Below are 23,903 nucleotides of genomic sequence, written 5' to 3' on the forward strand. Positions count from 1 at the left end.
TCTAAAGTCATAAAATTAATGACTCGAGTCTGACTCGAGTCCAAGTCATGTGACTCGAGTCCACACCTCTGCATTTTAAGTAGTTTGTGGTCATTTTTACAGATTTCAATTATTGAAATCAACATTGACTCTAAATATTCTAAAGACAGATATTCTACTCTGGCTGATAATAACTTTAAAGGCCTTTTCTGATGAAAAAATGATGAAAAGCATCTTTCAGGGATTCCTTGTAACTTTTTTAAAAATGAAAAATGTATCAATAATCTGGTCTCTTGCTAAATAGGAATTTTTGGCATTAAATTATGAACAGCAATATATTAATTAGAGATATTTTCACTGTAAGCAACTATTGTACACATATCCTTTTAACACTTTTATACACCACTCTGCATTTGGTTATTAGCTATTATTAATCTCTGGCTCTCATCCACAGTGTGTCTTTTGTCTTCTCTTCCTCCTTTCACCCCCAGCTGGTCGTGGCAGATGTTTGCCCCTTCTTGACCTTGGTTCTGCCGGAGGTTTCTTCCTCTTTAAAGGGAGTTTTTCCTTCTCACCGTCACCAAAGTTCTTGTTCATAAGGGGTTGTCTGATTGTTTGGGTTTCTCTGTATTATTGTAGCCCTTACCTTACAATACTGTTGCTGAGATTTGGTACTAAATAAATAAAATTCAATTGAACTGAAATATTACCTTTAATTGTCAAAAGCTTGTTAGAAACTATGAAACACGTCACAGACTTCTGGATGTTAGAAGACAATTAATAATGCTCATGAATGAGACTAAAGGCAAGGAGGTGTGTTTTATAACTAAACATGTTAACAGCACCTCCACATTTATATCACAGTTTATTATATTGCACGTGTATTTCAGTAATAGGCTGTTTATTTCAGTATAGTGGTGTACGCGAATTCAAATTTCCGAGGCCACAGGTGGCCACGTGGGCGTTATCCATATCCATAATCTATATGATATTCCTAAACTATAATTTATCCAAGTACACATCAGTTAACCAAGTCAGACAGTTCTTTTGCAATGAAAGACATAAACACTCATATCACCGGTTAGTTACCGCAGTGCCGGCTGTTTAATTCACAGGAGCTTATGCAAGTAACCATGGTAACCACGGACTCCGAGCGGCTGGCTCGACGCAGGTCAGACAACTTTTACATATAAGATCTTAAAACAGGACACAGACACTGTAATTGCTGACCTAATATCAAATATATACGTGGACTGAGTCTATGTTTGACGTTTGTTTTTATATCTAATCTTTACTCTCAAACCTTTAAACAGCAGCAAGTCTGCTGCTAAGAGAATACAAGCTCAAACTGATTGATCATTTCTTTTTAAAGTCATCTGGAAGCGCCACGTTTTCGCTCAGTCTTTTATTTACAGCACGATTTAAGTGTTTTAAACGGGGGGGATGATGGAGGAATGTGTTGTAAATGAGCATGGTGCCTGGCATTGTCACGGGAGCATGCAGGTATTAATTTGGTGATTTATTAAATGTAGCCTATAAATGTTATTATACTTGATTCTAATCTGCTGCTAATTAGCAGTCTTAATTAGCAAGTCTTACGCTGATGGAAATGCAGACACCACAGAACACACATCATGAATCTGATCTGCGACAAATTGAAGCCTTCATCTCTTTTACAACAGTGTTGCCTCAGACTGGTATATTTTTATATTCTTTATGCTTTAGATTTTCGAGTCTCTGGAATAGTTGATAGTAATGAGGATAATTTTCTGTAAAAGAATATTGATGTGACCTGTGAATTAGAGTCATAGATGACCGTTAGGTTAGTTTGATGCCAACACTTTCATGTGAGCTGGGAAACTCTGGGTTATGACAGGTGTGTACCAGGACCTGAGCTTTGTCGGTGGTATAACAGCTCAAGCGCTTATGAGGGGAACAGGTCTATCACATGCTTTGCTGTGAGTCTGGGCTGGGCAGACATCTCCGAAATCATCGAAGAACTTTTGCAAATAGGCTCTATCTTGACAAACCGACCAGATATCTGAAGATTAAACCACTACATTCTCGGCTAAAAAAAATAAATAACAGTGCATTTGGTGAGACAAAAACAGGGTATTTCAAAGTACAGTTTAGTTAGTTTCCACATGCTGGTTGTTGGCGTGGAGAAATGCCCAAAAGAATGGCCACCAGGCCAAAGCAATGGCTTTGACTTGAACAGCGTTAACCCCGCCCCCTGAGTTTGATGGGTGAGGCTGACAGGTAAAACGAATTCACCAAGACAGCCACAGGGTCAGGACTGCCAAAATGAATTAAATAAATACATCATTAAGTAATTAATTAAACGGTTCAATAATTAATTTAAATAAGAAATAAATAAATAATTAATCAAATTTGTCAAAAATTAATTAATCAAATATACAATTAAGCAATTGTTAATTAATGTGTCATTAATTAAATAAAATTTGAAATAAATAAAAAGTATGTATTTAATGTTTTAAATGAAATGAATGGGCATTTTATTAATTATTTAAATATTTCTTTAATTAATTACTTCAAATTTCAATTAATTATCGACATATTTAATTAATTATTTAATGGCGTATTTAATTCATTCATTTCGCCACTCCTGGCCCTCCAGATATACAGAGGGCCTGCAGTGTTTACAAACGCCCTTGCCACTATACGCATGCTCTGACCGGCTGTGATGCAGGGAGTTGAGAGATGATGAGGAGCGGTGCTGCTTCTTTCACTGTACATCACTGATAACATATCCGGGGCCGGTGGGCGGTGCGAAGCCTTGAAGATGCAGGCAGCCTGCGGATGCTGACCAAAGGATGTCAGGCGAGGAACTTCCGCAGGGTACGAGCGTTACTTTTGATATTTTTGGAGAAAACAATCCGCGGCAGCGCGCTGGATGCGTTGGAAGGGAAACTATGAGAACTAAAAGTCTCCTTTGTTAGCCAAGCCTCAGTGAATGAATGCGAGCGAGAATACAGACAACAATAGTTTATTGTTATTCTTCTTAGCAAAACGAGCAGGCCGTGCTTCCCAGCGTTTCGGTTCGAGGTCTTGTGCGCTTTAAGGACACTTCTACAAATTGTGCCCACTAGCACATCTACTGAGAGAGACAAAGCAGCAACTGTGAAGCGTAAATACCCGCTGATCTGCTCAAGATCTGCTCAGACGTCTTTAATGGCTTACTGGCGCGTATGACACCCAGAGTGAGGTGATGTGCGATTTGGTGAAAGGTGTCACTTTTGATTAATAACCGAGGCCTTGCTTTTTCTGCAGGAGTTGGCTTTGTTTACAGGGCGGCCAGTAGGCTGAACACGGATCACAGGCCTTAAGTGAACACAGCAGTGCTGCTTCTAGCAGTGCGCATCCAGATCGATCACATTGTTTGTGCCGGTAGATGCTTTTCTCCCTGACGCTCTTCTTGTGGAGGCTCTACCGACATTTCTACATCATGTTCAGCTCTGACCGGCTCACAGTCCCGGATTACGTCAGCCGGCTGCAGAGAGGGAGGAGCGGCTCCGCATGCGACCCCAGGTCCATCTCTCCGGGGATCAATGCCGACGTCCAGGCGGTTTTGGACACGTCACTTCCCGCCCTGCGCTCCGCCATCAGTAGGCTGAAGTCATCCAGGGAAACATCGAATTCAGATGAGACCCGCAGAGCTATCGCGGAGATCTTCCAGCTGGTGGAGGAGGCCTGGGTTTTACCTACCTTGGGTCGTCAAGTGGCCGAGGAGATCTGCAACAGGATCCGGCTGCATGGAGGCCTGGAGCTGCTGCTTCAGCTCCAGCAGTCGCCTGCTGTGGAGATAACTTACGAGTCTGCAAAACTGCTGGAGCAGATACTGATCTCAGAGAACAGGTATGGTGTAACGGTGTGATGCGGTGCAGGACCGCAGTAGACTGTACTACATTGCAGTCTGTTCTTGTACTTAGACATAAAGTTTAAACACTGCTGCAGGTAGTGCAGTATTTGTGTTTGTGTGTCTCCATATTTGTCTGAGTATTCTAGTAATCACTTAGTAAATGATTATAAAATGTGATCTTTATTTACTGAACCTTTATTTAATGGGGTTAATGTGACTCTTGAGATTATTACTCTCCTTTCCACAAGCAAGCTGGCCAAGACTGGCAGCAGTACAATTTCAGAAATGAGTGCTCAGCAAAAATACACAAAATAAGTGTAGTACATTTCCAAGTCATCAATTTAAACTTCAGCGTCTGGGGCCAGAACACAGGGGTGGTCAAATATTTGCAGCATGAAGAGGGTGAAGCTCAACACTTGTAGCATAAAGAACAACTTTACTGCTTGGCATCCACGATCCAGATGATTGCTCTCCAGATCCAGATGAAGACTACAAGCCGAAACGCGTCAGTCAAGCGATAAAGTTCATTTTTATAGTACAAGTGTTGCTGGAGCGTCTCCATGCAGTTCGAAAGTAGATGAAGCTGTGCCAGACACCTCTGCTCTGTTTCTACAGCCTGAAGTAACTGATCAGTTATATTCACCTGGAATCGTATGAAGTTTTAGTTGAAGGAACTTCTTTGCAGGCATTATACAAATGCATATAACAACTCTGATATGACGGGGGAGCAACAAGTCTCTTTGTTGCCTCAAAATACAGACAGCTGCTGAAAGTGAGGTGTAAAAGAGAGTGAGTCATCTATTATAATTCTTAAGCACTTATACTGAGATACTGATTCACAGCCCAGGACTGCAGTGATACGGTTCAGTGGTTTTGAGTTTGCATTTGAGAAGATCATCAGTTCGGTGTCGTCAGGATTTCAAACATGTTGTGCTGTAATGTACTAGCAGCTGATTGCAGCTGAAGGAGAGGCTGGGTCGGAGTATGTGCAGAGCAGTCCATCCACCTTGTTATCATCATTACAGTGAAAGGGTTCTTTCAACTGAACCCCAGGGCACACTTTTAGTTGCATTAACCAAGTTGTAAGTTCAATTCAATTCAATTCAATTTTATTTATATAGCGCCAAATCACAACAAAAGTCGCCTCAAGGCGCTTCATAGATACAGAGAAAAACCCAACAATCATATGACCCCCTATGAACAAGCACTTTGGCGACAGTGGGAAGGAGAAAACTCCCTTTTAACAGGAAGAAACCTCCGGCAGAACCAGGCTCAGGGAGGGGTGGCCATCTGCTGCCACCGGTTGGGGTGAGAGAAGGAAGACAGGATAAAGACATGCTGTGGAAGAGAGACAGAGGTTAATAACAGATATGATTCAATGCAGAGAGGTCTATTAATACATAGTGAGTGAGAAAGGTGACTGGAAAGGAAAAACTCAATGCATCATGGGAATCCCCCGGCAGCCTACGTCTATTGCAGCATAACTAAGGGAGGATTCAGGGTCACCTGGTCCAGTCCTAACTATATGCTTTAGCAAAAAGGAAAGTTTTAAGCCTAATCTTAAAAGTAGAGATAGTGTCTGTCTCCCGAATCCAAACTGGAAGCTGGTTCCACAGAAGAGGGGCCTGAAAACTGAAGGCTCTGCCTCCCATTCTACTTTTAAATACTCTAGGAACAACAAGTAGGCCTGCAGTGCGAGAGCGAAGTGCTCTAATAGGGTGATATGGTACTACAAGGTCATTAAGATAAGATGGGGCCTGATTATTTAAGACCTTGTATGTGAGGAGCAGGATTTTGAATTCAATTCTGGATTTAACAGGAAGCCAATGAAGGGAAGCCAATGAAACAGGAGAAATATGCTCTCTCTTTCTAGTCCCTGTCAGGATTCTTGCTGCAGCATTTTGGATTAGCTGAAGGCTTTTCAGTGAGTTTTTTGGACATCCTGATAATAATGAATTACAGTAGTCCAGCCTGGAAGTAATAAATGCATGAACTAGTTTTTCAGCGTCACTCTGAGACAGGATATTTCTAATTTTAGAGATGTTGCGCAAATGGAAGAACGCAGTCTTACGTATTTGTTTAATATGTGCGTTGAAGGACATATCCTGGTCAAAAATGACTCCAAGGTTCCTCACAGCATTACTGGAGGCCAAGGTAATGCCTCCAGTAACCTAACCCTAACCCTAACCCTAAAGGAAGGTTGGAGATTGGCCTATAATTAGCTAAGACTGCTGGGTCTAGAGATGGCTTTTTGAGTAAAGGTTTAACTACAGCTAGCTTGAAGGCCTGTGGTACATAGCCGATTATTAGAGATAGGTTGATCATATTTAAGATCGAAGAATTAATTAATGGCAGGACTTCTTTGACCAGTTTTGTAGGAATGGGGTCTAAAAGACACATTGATGGTTTGGAGGAAGTAATTATTGAAGTTAACTCAGAAAGATCAATTGGAGAAAAAGAGTCTAACTTAACATCAATGGTACTAAGAGTAGCTGTAGATAATATTACATCTGTGGGATGATTATTGGTAATTTTTTTAAGTGATTCCCTTCTACCTGCATGTACTGAGATCTGTCTGCTGAATACTTTTAAAACCATGCAGCGTTTCTTATGTACACCTGTCACAGAAATAACATGTAATGTTGCAGTTTGAAACAACAAATTTTACTTAAACAGACGTCAAAAGCTTTAATAGACTGAATTCACACTGACGTACACTACCAGTCAAAAGTTTGGACACAACTTCTCATTTTATTGTTTTTTCTTTGTTTTCATGACTATTTACATTGTAGATTCTCACTGAAGGAATCAAAACAATGAATGAATGAACACATATGGAATTATGTAGTAAACAAAAAAGTGTAAAATAACTGAAAGCATGCTTTATAGTCTAGATTCTTCAAAATAGCCACCCTTTGCTTTGATTACTGCTTTGCACACTCTTGGCACTCTATTGATGAGCTTCATGAGGTAGTCACCTGAAATGATTTTCCAACAGTTGTGAAGGAGTTCCCAGAGATGCGGAGGATTTGTTGGCACTTTCGCCTTCTGTCTCATCCCTTTTGCTAGTCCATCTCATCCCAAACCATCTCGATTGGGTTTAGGTCAGGTGACTGTGGAGGCCAGGCCATCACTCTCCTTCTTGGTCAAATAGCCCTTACACAGCTTGGAGGTGTGTTTGAGGTCATTGGTCCAACTAAATGCAAACCGGATTGAATGGCATGTCACTACAGGATGCTGTGGAAGCCATGCTGGTTTGAATCCCCAACAGCGTCACCAGCAAAGCACCCCCACGCCATCACACCTCCTCCTCCTTGCTCCATGGTTTGAACCACGCATGTAGAAACCATCTGTTCACCTTTTCTGTGCCGCACAAAGACATGGCAGGTGGAACCAAAAATCTCAAAATTTGGACTCATCATATCAAAGCACAGATTTCCACTGGTCTATTGTCCATTCATTGTGTTTCTTGCCTCAAACAAATCTCTTCTGCTTGTTGCTTTCCTTAGTAGTGGTTTCTTAGCAGCTATTTGATCGAAAAGGCCTGATTTGTGGCGGAACAGTTGATGTAGAGATGTGTCTGCTACTGGAACTCTGTGTGGAATTTATCTGGACTCTAATCTGAGGTGCTGTTAACTTTTTGAGGCTGGCGATGATGATGAATTTATCCTCAGCAGCAGAGGTGACTCTTGTTCTTCCTTTCCTTCATGTGAGCCAGTTTCGTTGTAGTGCTTGATGGTTTTTGCGACTGTACTTTGGGACACATTCAAAATTTTAGCAATTTTGCAGACTGGCTGACATTCAGTTCTTTAAACAATGAGAGACTGTCGTTTCTCTTTAGTTAACCGATTGGTTCATACCATAATATAAATTCTAACAGTTGTCAAATATGGGTGTTAGCTGTGTAAATAAACTCTGATCAATTTTTCTGTTAATTAGTGATAAAGAATGTGGGATGGTGGGTATGAACTTCAATTTCTTGGCTGCTGAAGTGCTGTCACTCAGTCTCCCAGACTGTATGAAGTCTGTATTTAGTGTTTGTTACCATCTTCCAAATTTGTCTACAGGGATTACGTGGCTCGCATAGGTCTGGGGGTCATCCTCAATCTGACTCGTCAGCAGGAAGATGCTCAGCTGGCTCGGAGCGTCTCGGGCATCCTCGAGCACATGTTCAAACACACCGAGGAGACGTCTATCCACCTCATCACCAACGGCGCCCTGGACACCCTCCTCTTCTGGTGCCGAGGTACGGACCCCACTGTTCTGCGTCACTGTGCCGTGGCACTGGCTAACTGTGCGATGTATGGAGGCCACTGCTGCCAGCGCTGGATGATCGAGAAACGGGCAGCTGAGTGGCTCTTCCCACTGGCCTTTTCCAAAGAGGATGAACTCATTCGTTTCTATGCCTGCTTGGCTGTAACTGTGTTAGCTGCAAACAGAGAAATTGAGAAAGAGGTGGTGAAATCAGGGACCTTGGAGCTGGTGGAGCCGTTCATCGCATCTCTGGATCCAGAGGACTTTGCCCGCAGTTTACTGGACAGTGCAGACAGCATGCAGGGAAGGACCGCATCTGACCTGCAGCAACTTTTGCCGTTACTGGATGGCACGAGAGTGGAGGGAAAGTGCATTTCAGCCTTTTACCTGTGTGTTGAGGCCAGCATCAAGTCCCGTCAGCGCAACACAAAGGTAAAACTGTCTCTCTTATTTAATGAGTTGGAAAGGCATCAGATGCATAAAATAATAAATAATACTTCCAGTGGCTGACACATAGTATTTATTTTTTAGATTAATGAAGTGCATGGATTTTATAGATATTTGAATCAAAACTGATTATAAATTAATAAAATAAATTAACAATTCAACATATTCATTAAAACATTACTTAACAAATATTACTAACATCTAAATCCTCTACAGAGTTATTGTATCGAGGTCCCAAAATGTCTCAGACACAGCACCACTCAAGCCAAAGGCAAGATCCCAGCACTGCTCACCTGGGTGTATTTATAGCCCTCAGAAAAGCTTTAGAACATTTATGCAAGAAGAAACAAGACCTGAAGATCAGGATTAAACAAATGAAAGAGGAAAAATGCAACAAATTACAGAAATGTTGAAAGAAAATGAAGAGCAGAGAAAATGCAAGTTCCAAGACATGGAGAAAAAATGAAGGCCTGCAAGTGATGTTCGACGAAGTTCTGAGAAGGAGCAGAAGGAGCTTTTATGGAAGCAGCACATGAAGAGATGCAATCCAAGCTCCAAGCCACAGAGAAAGATAGACAAAGCACTGAGAAGAAATGCACCATTGCTAAACGAGAAGGAACAAAAGGAAGCAGTATACCAACAAATCGTGTGCAAGCTTCAAGTATCGGAGAAAAACAATGAAGTTTTGCGTGTAATGTTTGAGGAGGACAAATCTCAGAAAGACATGAAGTCTTTACTTCAAGAACTACAGCAGAGACATGCGGCGTTACAAACAATCCATTAAAAAAAGAAGAACAAAAAAGGACGTGGAAGAGGAAAACAAAGAACTGCGAGAAAAACGTGAAGAAAAGCAGGAAACCTTAGAAGAACTGGAGAGAAGGTGTAAGAAGGTGTAAGTGCAGCATGAAGAACTTTTCAGAGAGAAGACAGACCTCATAAAACAGAACAAAGATTTGCAGGAAGTGTGCCTGAAAAAGCAGAGTATGCAGTTCAGGTTTTTCCACAAGAAGGGCTCTGCTGCTTCTGGACAAGAGTAGCCTCATCTTCCTCCTACAGAGGCAAAACCTGCAAACAAATTCAGTTTTAATGTTGTTAAGAAACATTACTGATTGAAATCACCATTTAGCAGTACTTAAGAAAAGCTGAATAACTGAGCTTTATTTAGCATGACTCCTTGTATTTAGCATGACTCGACAGGTATAAGTTGGATAACAGTTCAAAACAACCTCACCTTAATTGGAAAGTAAAATTTGAGAAAATTCTCACGTTAATTATTTGCCTTTATTTTATGAAGAGATGTATGTTTTAGCGTTGACTGATCCTTTTAAGCCTTGTTGTTGTGGCAGGTGGCTATTTCACTTAAAATTGAAATATATTGTGGCTGAGCCCCAATTTCTCTTTCCTTTTCAGATATTTCAAGAGATTGGTGCTGTGCAGAGCCTCAAAAGAATCGTCATGTACTCCAGCAATGCCACAGTCTGTGCCCTCGCTAAGCGGGCGCTGAGCATGATGGGAGAGGAAGTACCGAAACGAATCCTGTCAAGCGTGCCCAACTGGAAAACCTGTGAGGTGCAGACGTGGCTGCAGCAGATCGGCTTCAGCGCTTGCTGTGATCGTTTTCAGGTGAGCGACACATTATTCCTACAGAAAGATGAAATATCTATCCACATGTTCATCTCACAGCTCAGTTTAACGGCTGCACTGACATGGATGTGGTTTGGGTCTTAGGAGTGGTTTAGTGGAGAGAAAGGTTTTAGGGTCAGTTTTGCCTTTTGCACCGAAGAATATCATTGGACTGCCAATTAGACTGCCCCCCACCTTGTACATTTTTAAAGTAAGACTTAAAACTCATTTTCATTCCTTGGCTTTTATCCTAGAGTGAAAATTGTAGGTATTTAGGTACTTTATTGCCTCTAGTATATTTGTGATTCTTCACATATACTTATTGATGTGTGTGGGCAATGGTGTGTGCGTGTGGTGTATCTTTTATTATGTTGTGTAACCCTCATTTTCATGTACAGTGTGCTGGCCGACTTTGTTGTTGTAAACATGCTTTATAAATAAAATCAGACTAAACTGGCCTGATGTGTTTGGTGATGTTATTACGTAGGAACTCCAGGTGGATGGAGACCTCCTTCTGAACATCACAGATGAAGATTTGAGCTGTGATTTGAGCATGACTACCAACCTTACTCGCAAGAGGCAAGTGGTGAATAATATTTGAACCCGCGTTTATTTGTCTTGAAAAAAAAAACAACCCTCTAATTTGTCTGATCATCCAGGTTTTTGAGAGACTTGCGTGTGCTGAAGACTTACGCCAATTACTCCACATGTGACCCCAACAACATGGCCGACTGGTTAAGCGAGGTGGACCCCCGTTTTCGTCAGTACACCTACGGCCTAGTCCAGTCAGGCGTGGACCGTCACAACATCCAGAGCCTGACCGATAAGCAGCTCCAGCACGACTGCCACATTGAGAATGGTGTCCACAGAGCAAAGATACTGTCTGCCAGCCGCGGGCCCTTAAAACTGAGCCACACCGATGCACAGCCTTCAGGGCCTGACGTCTTCATCAGCTACAGACGAACCACGGGCTCCCAGCTGGCCAGGTTAGAACTGGAGGAGATTTTGTGCAGAAGGTCATTTAGGATGAAGAGTGAGATCAGATAAGGTTAAAATTAAATCCTGCTCATCTTGTTTTGCTCCCAGCCTATTGAAGGTGCACCTGCAGGTTCGAGGATACAGCGTCTTCATAGATGTGGAGAAGCTGGAGGCTGGTAAATTTGAGGACAAACTCATTCAGAGTGTGCAGAGAGCACGTAACTTCATCCTGGTCCTGTCTGCCAGTGCACTCGACAAGTGTATGGGAGACACAGCCATGAAGGACTGGGTGCATAAGGTCAGTTTTCCATTTCCTGCACACGATGGTTGAAATGTCAGGGCTAATTATGTCTAATTTCTGCTGAAAAATGTCAGATCACTGCACCTCGAACTCTTCTCGAGATGTTCCACAGTAGTTCTGTTTATGAGGCAATTGGATTACATCAGATCAGATTTGTGAGATTGCATTTAAAGTTTGTTCTGTGGAGTCATTTTTGGATAGTGTTTTTGTATTTTCAGTGGAACACAACTCTCTTAAAACTCATGAATAGGTTTATAGTTCCATTTAAACCCACTTAAATTCATGATGGCGGGTTTTAATAAAATATCATGACTAAAAACTGAATTAACGGAAATCCCACTCTGCCTAATATTATGCCATTAAATATCTCTGATTCAACAGGACATGGGACCCTTGGAGGGGTCCTGTGGTGTCTGCTCCCTGTGATTTGTGGCGTTGGACTTGCTCTAGGACATCCTATCCTTGGTTAGAGGTTAACCAAGCGTACATAGAGGTTCATAATAACATGGTTAGGATGCATGTTATTATGAGAAAGCATGATTCTTGTGTCGGGCTCTTTGCCGTGTTGCTCACACTGTTCCTGAGCAGTGTTTGTGTTGTGGTAGGCAGTTTTACCCTTATGAGGGAAGCTGCTGCCATTGGGGAGTGAAATTCAGATAGATTATCTCCAATTCATTTGTTTCATTTTGCAGGAGATAGTCACGGCCCTGGCTGGTAAGAAGAACATAGTTCCTGTCACAGATAACTTTGCATGGCCTGACCCCATGTCCCTGCCAGAAGACATGAGAGCCATTCTCAACTTCAACGGCATCAAGTGAGTCCCTGCATACTGTGCTCCGATTGGACAGTGGACACAGTCCTGTTGTGATGTGCGGGGAAACTGTTTTCCCACCAGGTCTAAACCACAGCTGTTTGTTCCATTTGTACTGCATTTATTACAATCTCCCAATAGCACTCATATTTCTCTCATTAATATTTCATTCACTTTAGTGCAGATGTGTAAAAATTCCAATTAGAGGGAACTGTTTTCCCTGAATCGACATCATCTAATGCCTGCTGACGTCTCTTCACATAGGTGGTCCCACGAATATCAGGAGGCTACGATCGAGAAGATCCTGCGCTTTCTGAAAGGACCCCAAGACCAAGTCGACCGCTCAGATGGCTCCAAAGAGCAGAAGAAATAAACTGAGATAAACACAGTCCGATTTCAGCTATAATAACTATCCATGATGCCAAAATTCCACATAACCTACAGTGAATAGTCTGGCAGCTTTCCCTGCTCTGACCTAATGCATGTGAAATGAATCCGGATGTTTAGATTACTTGCTGACCGGAATACCTGATATGCACACACTTAATTATTAACAATAAATAGAACTGATAAGGGGATTGTATATAAAAACTCTAAGCCTTTAATGTTAGTCAGTGCTGTATATGTGTAATCAGGTACAGTAAGCGCCTTCTGTATCTCAGGAAAATAACTGTGATAGACCAGCTGACATGGACACCCAGCAACATTATCACTGCTAACACATCAGTGTTCATCAAAGCTCCTCTATATGCAGTCATCGTTTTTTTTTAACCTGTGTACATCAAATGGACCAAAGCAGGTCTCTGACTTTACCAACATTTCTCCCGTTTTCATGTTTGTGTTGTGATAGAAGAAATCTTCCTCGGCAGACTTGCTGATTTGTTTAGGATGAGTGACTACTGTGAGTTTAATCTAAGCCCCAAATTTAACCATAAACAAGTGAAATATGTGTAGAGGGAATAACTCCATGTAGCGTTAAACATACTGTTCTGTAATAAAAGTGGGTAAAAAGGACCTCAATATCTGTTCTGTTTTACGGTGTAATTGTGAATTACCACACTGTGTAATCCATTATTACTGCTGACATAAGACTTACTTCACCACAGTCTGTCCAATAGTTATATGTCTGCTTTTGAACTGAAAATGTATCATCCATCCATCTTCTGCTTATCCAGTCAGGGTTTTGGGAGTGGGTGGGCTGTTTCACCCAGCTGTCACAGGGTGAGAGGTACACCCTGGCCAGGTGGCCAGGCTATCGCAGGTCTGACACACAGAGACAGATGATCACACCTACAGCCAGTTTAGAATGACCCATTAACCTAACCCCATGCGTGCCTTTGGACTGTGGGAGGAAGCTGTAGTACCTGGAGGGAATCCCCACAGACATTGGAGAACAGAGAGGCCCCAAACAGCCGGTGGATTCAAACCCAGGACAATCTTACTGTGAGGCAACACTGCTAACCACCACACCACTGTACTGCCCCAAAGTGTATCCTTGTTCAGAAAATAAATAAATAATTAAATACAGCAATCTGACACACCTGTCCTGTATTCATGAAGCATAAATGTACACCTGTAAAAACCAACAAAAGCAGTCATCCAGATGTGTTAATCAAGTTTATTAAAAAAAATTATGTAACTCGATTAACAAGATTTTTGGGGTTTGAAATCATTAAATTATCACACTTTACATTATAACAGATCACTCTGTTGACAGAACTGGAAGTGCAAAACCATAATTTAATCGCATTTTGTAATTCTAGAAAAAACAAAATGTTAAAAGTTAAAACACAAACATCACTTATTTTATCACTTAAAAAAATGTACTCTAAAATGTATTCAGATTGCTAAATATTGGAAATTATAGAAGAACAGACAGGTTTCTCAGACAGTTGTAGCACACTGTATGTTTTCTAAGGATGGCTTTGGTCACATGATCACGCGAATCTTGCTAATCAGTTAATGGTAGGTCAGTGGAAACTTCACTCAGCCAAGTAACTTCCCTTTGTGCATTTAAAGCTGATTCGACAGCTCCTGTTCCTTCATTGTGCAACTAGGACGTGACACTGTGTGCACGGCTTCTGCATTACTTCACAGATCAGCGTGTAATGCAGAAGCAGTCATTTAGATAAAAATGATTAACATTCATACAATGGAAAACATTCCTGATTGATTCTACATATGGCTTAAATCAGTGACACCTGGAGATATACAACAATTACATACATTCACGGTTTTAACTAACAGGAGTTAGTTAACAGGAGTGTGTGTGGTCTTCTGCTGCTGTAGCACATCCGCTTCAAGGTTCCACTTATTATGCATGAGGTACCGCCATGTGATCAGCTGATCAGATATTTGTATTAGTGAGCACTTGGACAAAATCAGAAAGCAGCAATTTACAAAATAACTTCTTTGTTTTTGTTGACGAGTTACATAGAATCTGTGACGACACTGCAGTGTCATGATCTCCGGTGCTCTACAGTAGCTCATGATATTAAAAAATTACATCAAATTTTAATTATAAAGACACATTTTTGGGTTTGGCAGAACTGTCAGTCAGGATGTCGTTTCTTCATCGCTTACTTATTCTTTCTGGTGTAACAAGATGGAAATATCCCATCCCTGGGTGAGCGAATAAAACTGCAGACACGACGGATGCCTCTGCTCACCTTTCAGACTAACACCAGGATGAACCTGCACTCTCTTTTGTGATCCTGCCCTCCACCTCTCTGCAGGTCAGGACACTGTGGCATCTCTCTGGTCTCTCCTTTGTTCCAAACACTGCAGAGTCCTAGAAATACAGACATGGAGGTGGTCAGTAATGACATTTGTCTGGTTGTTTACAGCCCATAAGACTAAAGCCAGTCACACAGGCATGAACAGACTCACCCTATTATTCCAGCTGGGATGAAGAGGATGATAGCAGCAAAGAGGAAAGGGAATCCCTTCATGAAGTGCAGGGTTGCTGGGTAGAGGGAGTTGAAAACGCCGCTGCCCACCAGATAACACAAGCTCTCCACACAGGCAACAGATGCAAACAGGGCACCTAAGAAAAAGCACACATACACCCAGTAGCACAATTACACATACAACCTGCAGAGCACAAGCTGTCCCGCGTGACAAGGGAACATGTGCTTCAAATGTGCTGCTGATCTAATTAGTTCACTGGCTCCACCACTGCACAGCTGACACACTGAGCTCTCTCTCTCACACAATCCGCACAACTTTGGTTTTAAATGTGTAACACTTGTACACGATCACGGGCTGACCCTGCTCTGACGGCTCCACCAACTTGGACAGCTTGGACCTCAGCACAGGTGTCGATGTCATGAAGAGCAAACACAGACCATAACCTGGGAACAAAAAAACACCAAAACAAAAACTGATTTTTACGTTTATAAGCGTGTAATTGTTCAATATCCATGAAATAATCCAGAGCGGGTGAATAAACTGTGTTAATTATTTCCAGAGGTTACAATCAGAGACAGTTTATTGTAGCCTTGTACTCAGGGTTGACAACCCTGAGTACAAGGCTACAATCAGTGGCCTTTTGTTCACTGACATGTCATTATGTTTAAAATTTGCTTTAAAAATAACAATAACATAGGGTAAAAGGATTTGAAAAGCACAAATACAGGAAGATAATCAAAGTAACAAGCAGACATTCATCCATTCACTTATCCTTGAAAAGGTCTAAAGGGAGGCTGGAGCTTATCCCAACTAACATAGGGCGACATGCAGGGTGCACCCTGGACAGGTTCCCAGCCTAAGATAGGGAGATAGACAGCCATTCACACCTATGGGCAATTTAGATTCACCAATTAACCCAACTGCATGTCTTTGGACTGTGGGAGGAAGCCAGAGCACCGGAGAGAACCCATACAGACACGGGGAGAACATGTAAACTGCAAAATCCACACAGAAAGCCCCCGGCCAGGTAGCCAAGTTGAACTTCTTGCTGTGAAGCAACAGTGCTAACCACTGTGCCACCATGCTGCAGTGACATTTAACTCCAAATTAAATTGACACCAATATATATTGTAAGTCTTAACACAGACAAGACTTTTTCTTGGGCAGAGGCCGCATTCCATTACACATAATAGAAGAGAGAAAACACCTAATCATGGTAAAGTACTACAATAGTAAAAGTCATCTTCACTTAATTTATCCTACCTCACATTTTTCCTCACATAGTACATTCAGATTGACTTTTTACAATCGGTTTATAAACCATCTGGAGGTTATGAATGTGCTCCGACACCTCTCACCTGTAAACATGAGCTGAGTGCTGTTAGCCACAGAAAAGACCACCAGACCAACAATGTTGGAGGCAAGACCCACAAGAGCCACCCAGGAGTCCTCCATGCAGCGCTGCATGATCTTTATCCCCGCCAGACTGCTCAGGTAGCCCAGGTGGTGAGCTGCTGATCCGTAGCCAATAAAGTCTGGGCCCCAGCACAGAGGTGAGCTCAGCTCGTACAACACGTACAGTTCTCTGGAGCCAAAGTGAACAGTCACCACCAGAAAGAAGCACAGCGTGTAAAGCCACAGCTTGCATCTGTGAAATTGTCCTCCAGCCTCACTGCTGCTGCCTCCTGATGAGTAGAGGTGCCAGACAGCTTTATGGTGTCGAGTAGTGAGGAGCTTAGCACTCGGGTCTGGCACCACAGACTCTCGGACAAAGAGGAAGGCATACAGAGCTGACACCAAGTTGGTGGCCAGCACGAGCCAGAACGGGTTGATGTAACTAAACAAAGCACAGAAATAGAGAGGTAAAGCTTATATGGTTGATTTAGATATATATTAGAGCAGTGTGAACAAACCTTTTAACACACATTCCTTACCCTTGAGCCCGCCGCCACTGTCCTCCAATGATGCTGGCTAGCATCCCTGACAGGCCCAGACACGCCTCTAGGATTGCCACCCTGAAGGTGCGAGAGCGCCTGTCACTGATGTCTGCCACATAGGCAAAGCAGCCTGCCAGGATGGCATTAAAATCACCCGACAGGCCGCTAAGCAGCCGTCCCACTAGAAAGTAGACCACGGGCAGCTTGAGATACATCACCACAAGGTACACGATCGTCTGCAGGGCCAGGCCAAGGTTAGGGAGGATGAGGACTCGTCTGCGACCAGCGAGGTCACTCCAAGAGCCCAGGAGAGGCACAACCAAGAGCCCGACAGAAAAGCCCCCCAGACTGATGTACAGGTTCCAGTGTGCTGTCAAGGTTTCCACCTCCTGAAAAAGACACATTTAACAACAATCAATCTCAGTGATCAGCGAAGAGGTGGAGAAGATTTTTTAATAGATGCTGTGATTCTACTTTTTGTTTCTTAGCTGCATCCCAGGTGTAACTCTGTCTGTGCACCAGCGTAATTAGACCCATACATCGTTGCGTCTGATCTGCCCAAACACTAGTTTTGCTTCACCTTTTTTAGCAGAGCTTGTAGATTGTATTCCTTTTTCCCATTTTCAGCATGTGACTGCTGTTCCTCATTGTTGAACTGCTTGTAGGTTCAAGGCTTACAACTCCTTTTTTCCTTAAATGACTACACATGCAGCCATTCAGGTGCTGATGATCAATTTACTTATTAAAAAAAGCCTTTAAAACACATCTGCATGTCTTTATGTGTGTATTAGTTTGTGCATTGCTTTTGCTTTCCCCAAATTGTAAGCACTTGACAGGAGGTCTTGCATATCTTTAAAGGGCTTGCGTGATAAAAAATGGCCCTTTTGGTGATGCTTATAACTATATGAGCGTGCTTTACTTGTTAGAACAGGTAAAAAAATATGATACAGGAATGGCTTATTTTTAGGATTGCTTTGCATGCAGTTTCTTCAATAACTGTTTTCATTTTGTTGTTTGTTAAGGGTAACTATGTAACCTGAAGAAATCAACAAAGTGGGATGGCCTCTCCTACTGAACCAGTTAGTTTAACTGTAAATCTAGCATGTTAGCATTACTTTGTGTCTCACTTGTGATGAATAATAAATAATGCTGCAGGTTTGCTGGCTGTTCAACAGAATATTGGATTAGTGAGTCATGATATGAGATGAGAGTCAAAGTCAGATTTATTGTCCATTCTGCAATATGTCCCGGGTATACACAGGACTGAAATGCCGTGTTTCCCTGACTCATGGTGTGCAGCGAAATTAAATAAATATAATAAATTAAGTGAGAAGTTTTTCAGCTTTTTTATATACAAGATATTAAGTATAAATGTTTTTTTTAAAGCCTGCATAAATATTCCAAGTAGCAAAAAAATGAGGGTAAACAGGGTACCACAGTCCTTCTGTGGACTAAATCACACATTTCTCCGTGGTCTTTGTCAGGTTACTTCTTTAGTGCTTGTAAGCTGTGGTGCTACTTGGGACTAGTCTACTTGGGGGTGAGCATATTGTTTTATGCATGGCTTCATTAATAAAATCAATCAACAGTGTTATAGTGTCTACAACCCCTTTAAGTTTTCCGCCATTATAGAGCCTGAAGAAAAGGGTTAAAATACATTGAATTTTTAAGGTTATAAACATGTAACGTAATATTAATGAAAGATGTTTTTGTGCTTTTCCTGTTATAAAAATACTTCACAATGTATTAAACTCACGTTGAAAAGCCTTTATTTGTAACAGCATACATGGTTTTTAAATTAAAGGGTAATTCAAATGCTTTTCCCACGCAGAAAAGACGTGGACAGCAGCAGCAGTACATTTCAGGGTGACCGGACTACCTTCTGAAGCGGGTCGGGGGGCGCTGAGCTGTTGCCGCACTCCGACCTCTTGGAGCCGTTGTAGCCGAGGTCTTCGCTTATGCGGTCCCACAGGTACTGGGTCGACAGAGGTGCCTGCAGGGCCAGGGAGAACATGGACAGGAACAACACCGGCTCCACAGACACCGGCAGCGAGCATGTAACAGGCGGTCGTACGACGTCGGTGGACGGTACACCAGGCTCCTCTTTGTTTACGTCGAGCTGTGGTTCCTCCGCTGTGTCACTGAGGACATCTCCGTGTAGGATCGCCGCAGTGTCCTGCTCGTCCATGTTGGATCCACTCAACTGTAAACATTAAGTGTGTTGACTAGTTTAAGCTGCCTGTTAACGGAGTATACAGTGAAAACGAGAGCATTAACGTGTGCGGCTGGCTAACAACGGTTACGCTAAGGAGAGTGAAGGTAACTTTACTGCCAGCTCAGCCAAAATCAATGAAACAAAAACATGAACCATAAAAGCGCGGGCTTTGCGGCCTCTGCTGGACGAAGAGGTGAACTACATTCTGAAATGATAACTGCGGTGGGTCACGAGTGCCAAAATGAATTAACGAACTATTTCTTTAAATAATTAATTAACCCCCCCCCCCCCATAACAAACACAGCTGTCATATTTAGTAGGGGTGCAACGATACACAAAATTCACGGTTCGGTTCGATACTTTGGTGTCACGGTTCGATATTTTTTCGATACAAAAAAAATATTCATGCCTTTTTAATTTGTCATTTATTAAAATTATAAATATATATTTTAACTCAAAAGTACAGTTTTTAAATTTAATGTTGCTGAAACAAAAGTAATTAAAAAATAAATATATCTCAGGGCTCTCAAAATTTCAAAATCTTTGGTAGCCCTTCGGGCAGAGACTCTTCAGTATTTGGTAGCCCAAAATAAATGTAAGTAGCCCGAATAAAAAAGAGAGCAATTTTTTGATTGATGTTTTGTTTCCTTTACAATATTATACATTAAAGTATAATATTGTAAAGAAACAAAACATTAATCAAAAAATTGTTGAAAAACAAATTACAACATTGTATAAAAATTACAATCATCAACTCAAATACTTCGTTCTAATTGAACAGGAATTTCTATGAACTTGTAAGAACTGTGTAGGACATGAATCAGTCTGTGTCAGATCCTGAATTTGAAATTTCCACTGAAGTCACGGGTAAGAGGCAAGTGGAACCAAGATCGAGGCCATTTGCTTTTTGAAGTTTGCAAAGACTGCTAAATTTTGCCATTGGTAGTTCACTCTTTGCAACATAGTACGCTGTTCTAAACAGATTTTTCAGGTTTATTTTTAGTATGTTATTTGCAATTGGTGTTTGTTCTGGGAAAGATATTGCAGACTGAGCAATAAGGATTACGATTACGACGTATGCAAGAAATGCATTCTTGCATTTCTCATGGGTTCTAATGGGGGCCTTTCTTAAAATGACTGGTCCCAGTAACAAAGGCGCTTGTCGACTCAGAAATCGAGAGAAAACCAACAACACACCCGGCAGAACATTATGTTATTTACACGGGTGCACATAAGTGGTCCGCATGTGCGCATTCGCTGTCAAAATAAAAGACGCGCACCAGATAAGAAGTTGCAACGCGCATTTGCGTCCATATAAAAAGCACTGTTTTTGTCCGCTAGAGTGGGATTTTCACGGCACATTCCGCACCACATCTCTGTGCGTTCATCATTTGTTTGAAGCCAGCTCACCTCCTGCAACCACTTTTCCGAGAATACGTGCTTCTTTTGTGGTTGCAGGACATTTCTGACATTTGTTTGGAGGTGGAGGAACACCAAAGTAATTGCTTAAAGGAGCTTGCTTCTTCGACCTCTTTAAGAGTTCTAAACAAATGTCTGTCCTCCTCCAGAAAATCTTATGTATGCAAACACGCGTTGCAACTTCATATCTTGTGCGCGTTTTTTTTTTTTTTTTTGACAGCGAATGCGCACCTGCGGACCACTTATGTGCAGCCCCGGTTATATAGCTCGTCATATTGCAGCGACAGAAATTCTTTTGTCCATGAAACCATAAAGCTGCACTTTCTTTTTGCCTTATAGTCTGATTTGTCATAACTTTTCCGTGTTGTGGTAAGCTTTTCTTTGGCTGTCACTTCTTCACCCTGACCTGTCTTATTTGGCTCAGCAGAACTAAAATATATATCCTGCTGCTTTTACATACACACACACACACAAACATAACGCTCAGCGATTCTCTGCGCGATCAACCTCTCATATGTTTAAGCTTGCTGCGGGAGATTTCACTTGTCATGTTTGCATAGTAAGCTAACGATTGATAAGACGATGTCAGAGGAATTGGTGCGCAAATTATCACCACTCACCAATCAGTGCTGTCGCTCTCTATACGCAGTTCGCGCGATTGCAAAGTGAAAGCAAAAAACAAGCGCAAATTCAAACGCGATTTCAATATGTCACATATTGACAGTGGCTCACCGATGCCAATGACATAATTACCCAGCTACATTTCCGAAAGAATGCAAAAGCATTGACATATATTTTTCCTTCTTACAATAGCCCGACGGGCAGGGCAGAGATAGATTTTGGTAGCCCGACTGGAAAAATCGCTAGCCCCGGGACGTCGGGCTAGCGATTTTGCAAGCCCTTTATCTGATTGAGGAATCACTCATCTTTGGAAAAGAGAGTTTATTACAGAGAAATGTCTCTTTCCAAAATAAAAGCAATACTATACGCTTCTTCTGGGCTATATTCTCAGCAGCATATTGTAGCGGGTCAGGGCTGTTCGGGGTTCTGTTTGTACAGTTATGTTTTGTTTATGTTGCCATAGTGACGGGTGACGCCCTCTCGCTGCGACGGTGTGTCCTTCCGGGGTCAGAGGGCGCCCTGTGTGTTGTTGTTGCTGTGCGGTTGCCGCGCTGAGCAGTTAGCTAGCGGCAGTGTTCTTCTGCAGATGTCAATAAACGGCTGTGCTCCCTGGCTAGCTCACGGGAAGCAAGACCAAACGACACCTCCGTCTCCTCCTTGTCTGAGCTCGCCACATTGGTGTCAGAAGTGGGATGATGGTGGCACCCCATGTTCTGACCCGAGTGACTTTTCCCCCGCCGGTCGTGACCGGCCGGTGCGCCAAAAGAAGGCACCTGGACATTTGCAGGACTTTGTGTGGGGTAATGGGGTCGTCGGGGACGACTGACCCCTTAGGTGGGGGCTATGTAGCGGGTCAGGGCTGTTCAGGGTTCTGTTTGTACAGTTATGTTTTGTTTATGTTGCCATAGTGACGGGTGACGCCCTCTCGCTGCGACGGTGTGTCCTTCCGGACACACTGTGTGTTGTTGTTGCTGTGCGGTTGCCGCGCTGAGCAGTTAGCTAGCGGCAGTGTTCTTCTGCAGATGTCAATAAACGGCTGTGCTCCCTGGCTAGCTCACGGGAAGCAAGACCAAACGACACCTCCGTCTCCTCCTTGTCTGAGCTCGCCACATTGGTGTCAGAAGGCGCCCTGTGTGTTGTTGTTGCTGTGCGGTTGCCGCGCTGGGCCCTATTTCAGGAAGCCGGTTTAGTGCAAACTCTGAGTAAGTATACCCCGAGTTAACGAAAACTCTGGGTTTTCGGTTTCACAAAGCGAGTTTAGATTAATTCTGAGTGAGTTACTATGACGATACACTCCGTGAAGCTAACCTGCCCCCTAGCAGGTTTACTTCAACTAACCCTGACTTTCTCCGCCTCTTTGTCAGAAACCTAACTGTAGGAAGTGTCAGACATGGCGTGCCCCTTCCTTGAAGAGCCAGTAGATGTTGAAGCCCAAATTCTCCGCAGAGCTCTCCGCCGGGAGAGAGTGATTAGAGCGCGTTCGGACATTTTATCATTTCCTGATGATTTTCTGTGTGAACGTTACCGTTTTTCAGCACAATCTATAATTTATTTGAATAACATCCTCAGGCCTAATATTGCTCATGTGACACATCGCGGACATCCTCTCAGTTCTGTACATATTATTTGTATTGCACTTCGGTTTTTTGCAAACGGGAGCTTTCTGTATAATATTGGTGACGCTGAGCACGTTTCCAAGGCTACCGTCTGTCGGGCAGTCAGGAATGTTACAGTTGCACAGAAACGTCTCCTGTACTCGTTTGTGGTGTTCCCCGGTCATAGACCCACAAGATTTATCAAAGAGGGATTCCGCAAAATTGCAGGTATCAGGATGAACAAAACTTAATTCATGATGTGGTGATACTTGAACTACTACTTAAATTTTACATTTATTCTCAGGGTTCCCAGGCGTGATTGGCTGTATAGATGGCACTCACATTCCAATCATTGCTCCTTCAGTAAATGAAGGAGACTATGTGAACAGGAAGTCTTTCCACAGCATTAATGTACAGGTACATAGTTCCCTGTAGCATTTCAAACTAACAAATTATTTCATTATAGTAATGGATGCTAATTTGTGTTCTCTGCACTGTGAAGATCATATGTGATGCTGCCAACATTATCACAAATGTGGAAGCCAACTGCTCAGCCTCTGTGAGTGGTGGTGGTGGAGGACCCCCACCTGTTTTTCGGGCCTCCGCTTTTTTTTCTGTTGGCTATAACGGGTCACATTTGAGAATACAGAGTAAGCAAATATGTACTTGTAATGTGCTCAGATAATTTCAATGAGTGCTTACAGAAAGAAAATTAATGTAGCCTCTAACTGCAATTGATTTACATCGGACAAACAGACCAAGCACTATGGCTCATAATACAATTACACCTTACCTGTTTGGACTATATTTTTATATTTCATTTTTACTTGCTGCCAGGAACGTTTGGGGCCTGTTGGGTTGCACCTGCGCTCAAATCACATCACAAAATAAAATGTATAAAATAAAAAATAAAATAAAATAAAATAAAATAAC

General features: G+C 42.4%; 2 protein-coding genes across 3 annotated transcripts; one reads left to right on the top strand and one right to left on the bottom strand.

The window, feature by feature from the left end:
- Positions 1-1,049: 1,049 nt before the first annotated feature.
- sarm1 (sterile alpha and TIR motif containing 1) lies at positions 1,050-13,800 on the top strand. Of its 2 annotated transcripts, none has more exons than XM_040008520.1 (9): positions 1,050-1,150; positions 3,271-3,855; positions 7,927-8,545; positions 9,971-10,183; positions 10,671-10,762; positions 10,843-11,169; positions 11,270-11,459; positions 12,155-12,276; positions 12,538-13,800. In XM_040008520.1, exons 2-9 carry the CDS (start codon positions 3,392-3,394, stop codon positions 12,644-12,646), a joined length of 2,136 nt encoding a protein of 711 aa, XP_039864454.1. In that variant the 5' UTR covers positions 1,050-1,150; positions 3,271-3,391; the 3' UTR covers positions 12,647-13,800. The 2 variants fall into 2 exon arrangements, with proteins under 2 accessions (XP_039864454.1, XP_039864453.1); XM_040008519.1 differs by lacking the exon at positions 1,050-1,150 and adding an exon at positions 2,657-2,838.
- On the bottom strand, positions 13,007-19,506 carry slc46a1 (solute carrier family 46 member 1). Its single transcript, XM_040008522.1, has 6 exons — positions 19,000-19,506; positions 17,118-17,509; positions 16,542-17,020; positions 15,543-15,626; positions 15,163-15,319; positions 13,007-15,064 (listed from the first exon to the last, which is right to left on the bottom strand). Exons 1-6 carry the CDS (start codon positions 19,306-19,308, stop codon positions 15,010-15,012), a joined length of 1,476 nt encoding a protein of 491 aa, XP_039864456.1. The 5' UTR covers positions 19,309-19,506; the 3' UTR covers positions 13,007-15,009.
- Between the last annotated feature and the right edge of the window lie 4,397 nt (positions 19,507-23,903).

Source organism: Simochromis diagramma, unplaced genomic scaffold, assembly GCF_900408965.1.
Source record: "Simochromis diagramma unplaced genomic scaffold, fSimDia1.1 OVJJ01000344.1, whole genome shotgun sequence".
Lineage (NCBI taxonomy): Eukaryota > Metazoa > Chordata > Actinopteri > Cichliformes > Cichlidae > Simochromis > Simochromis diagramma.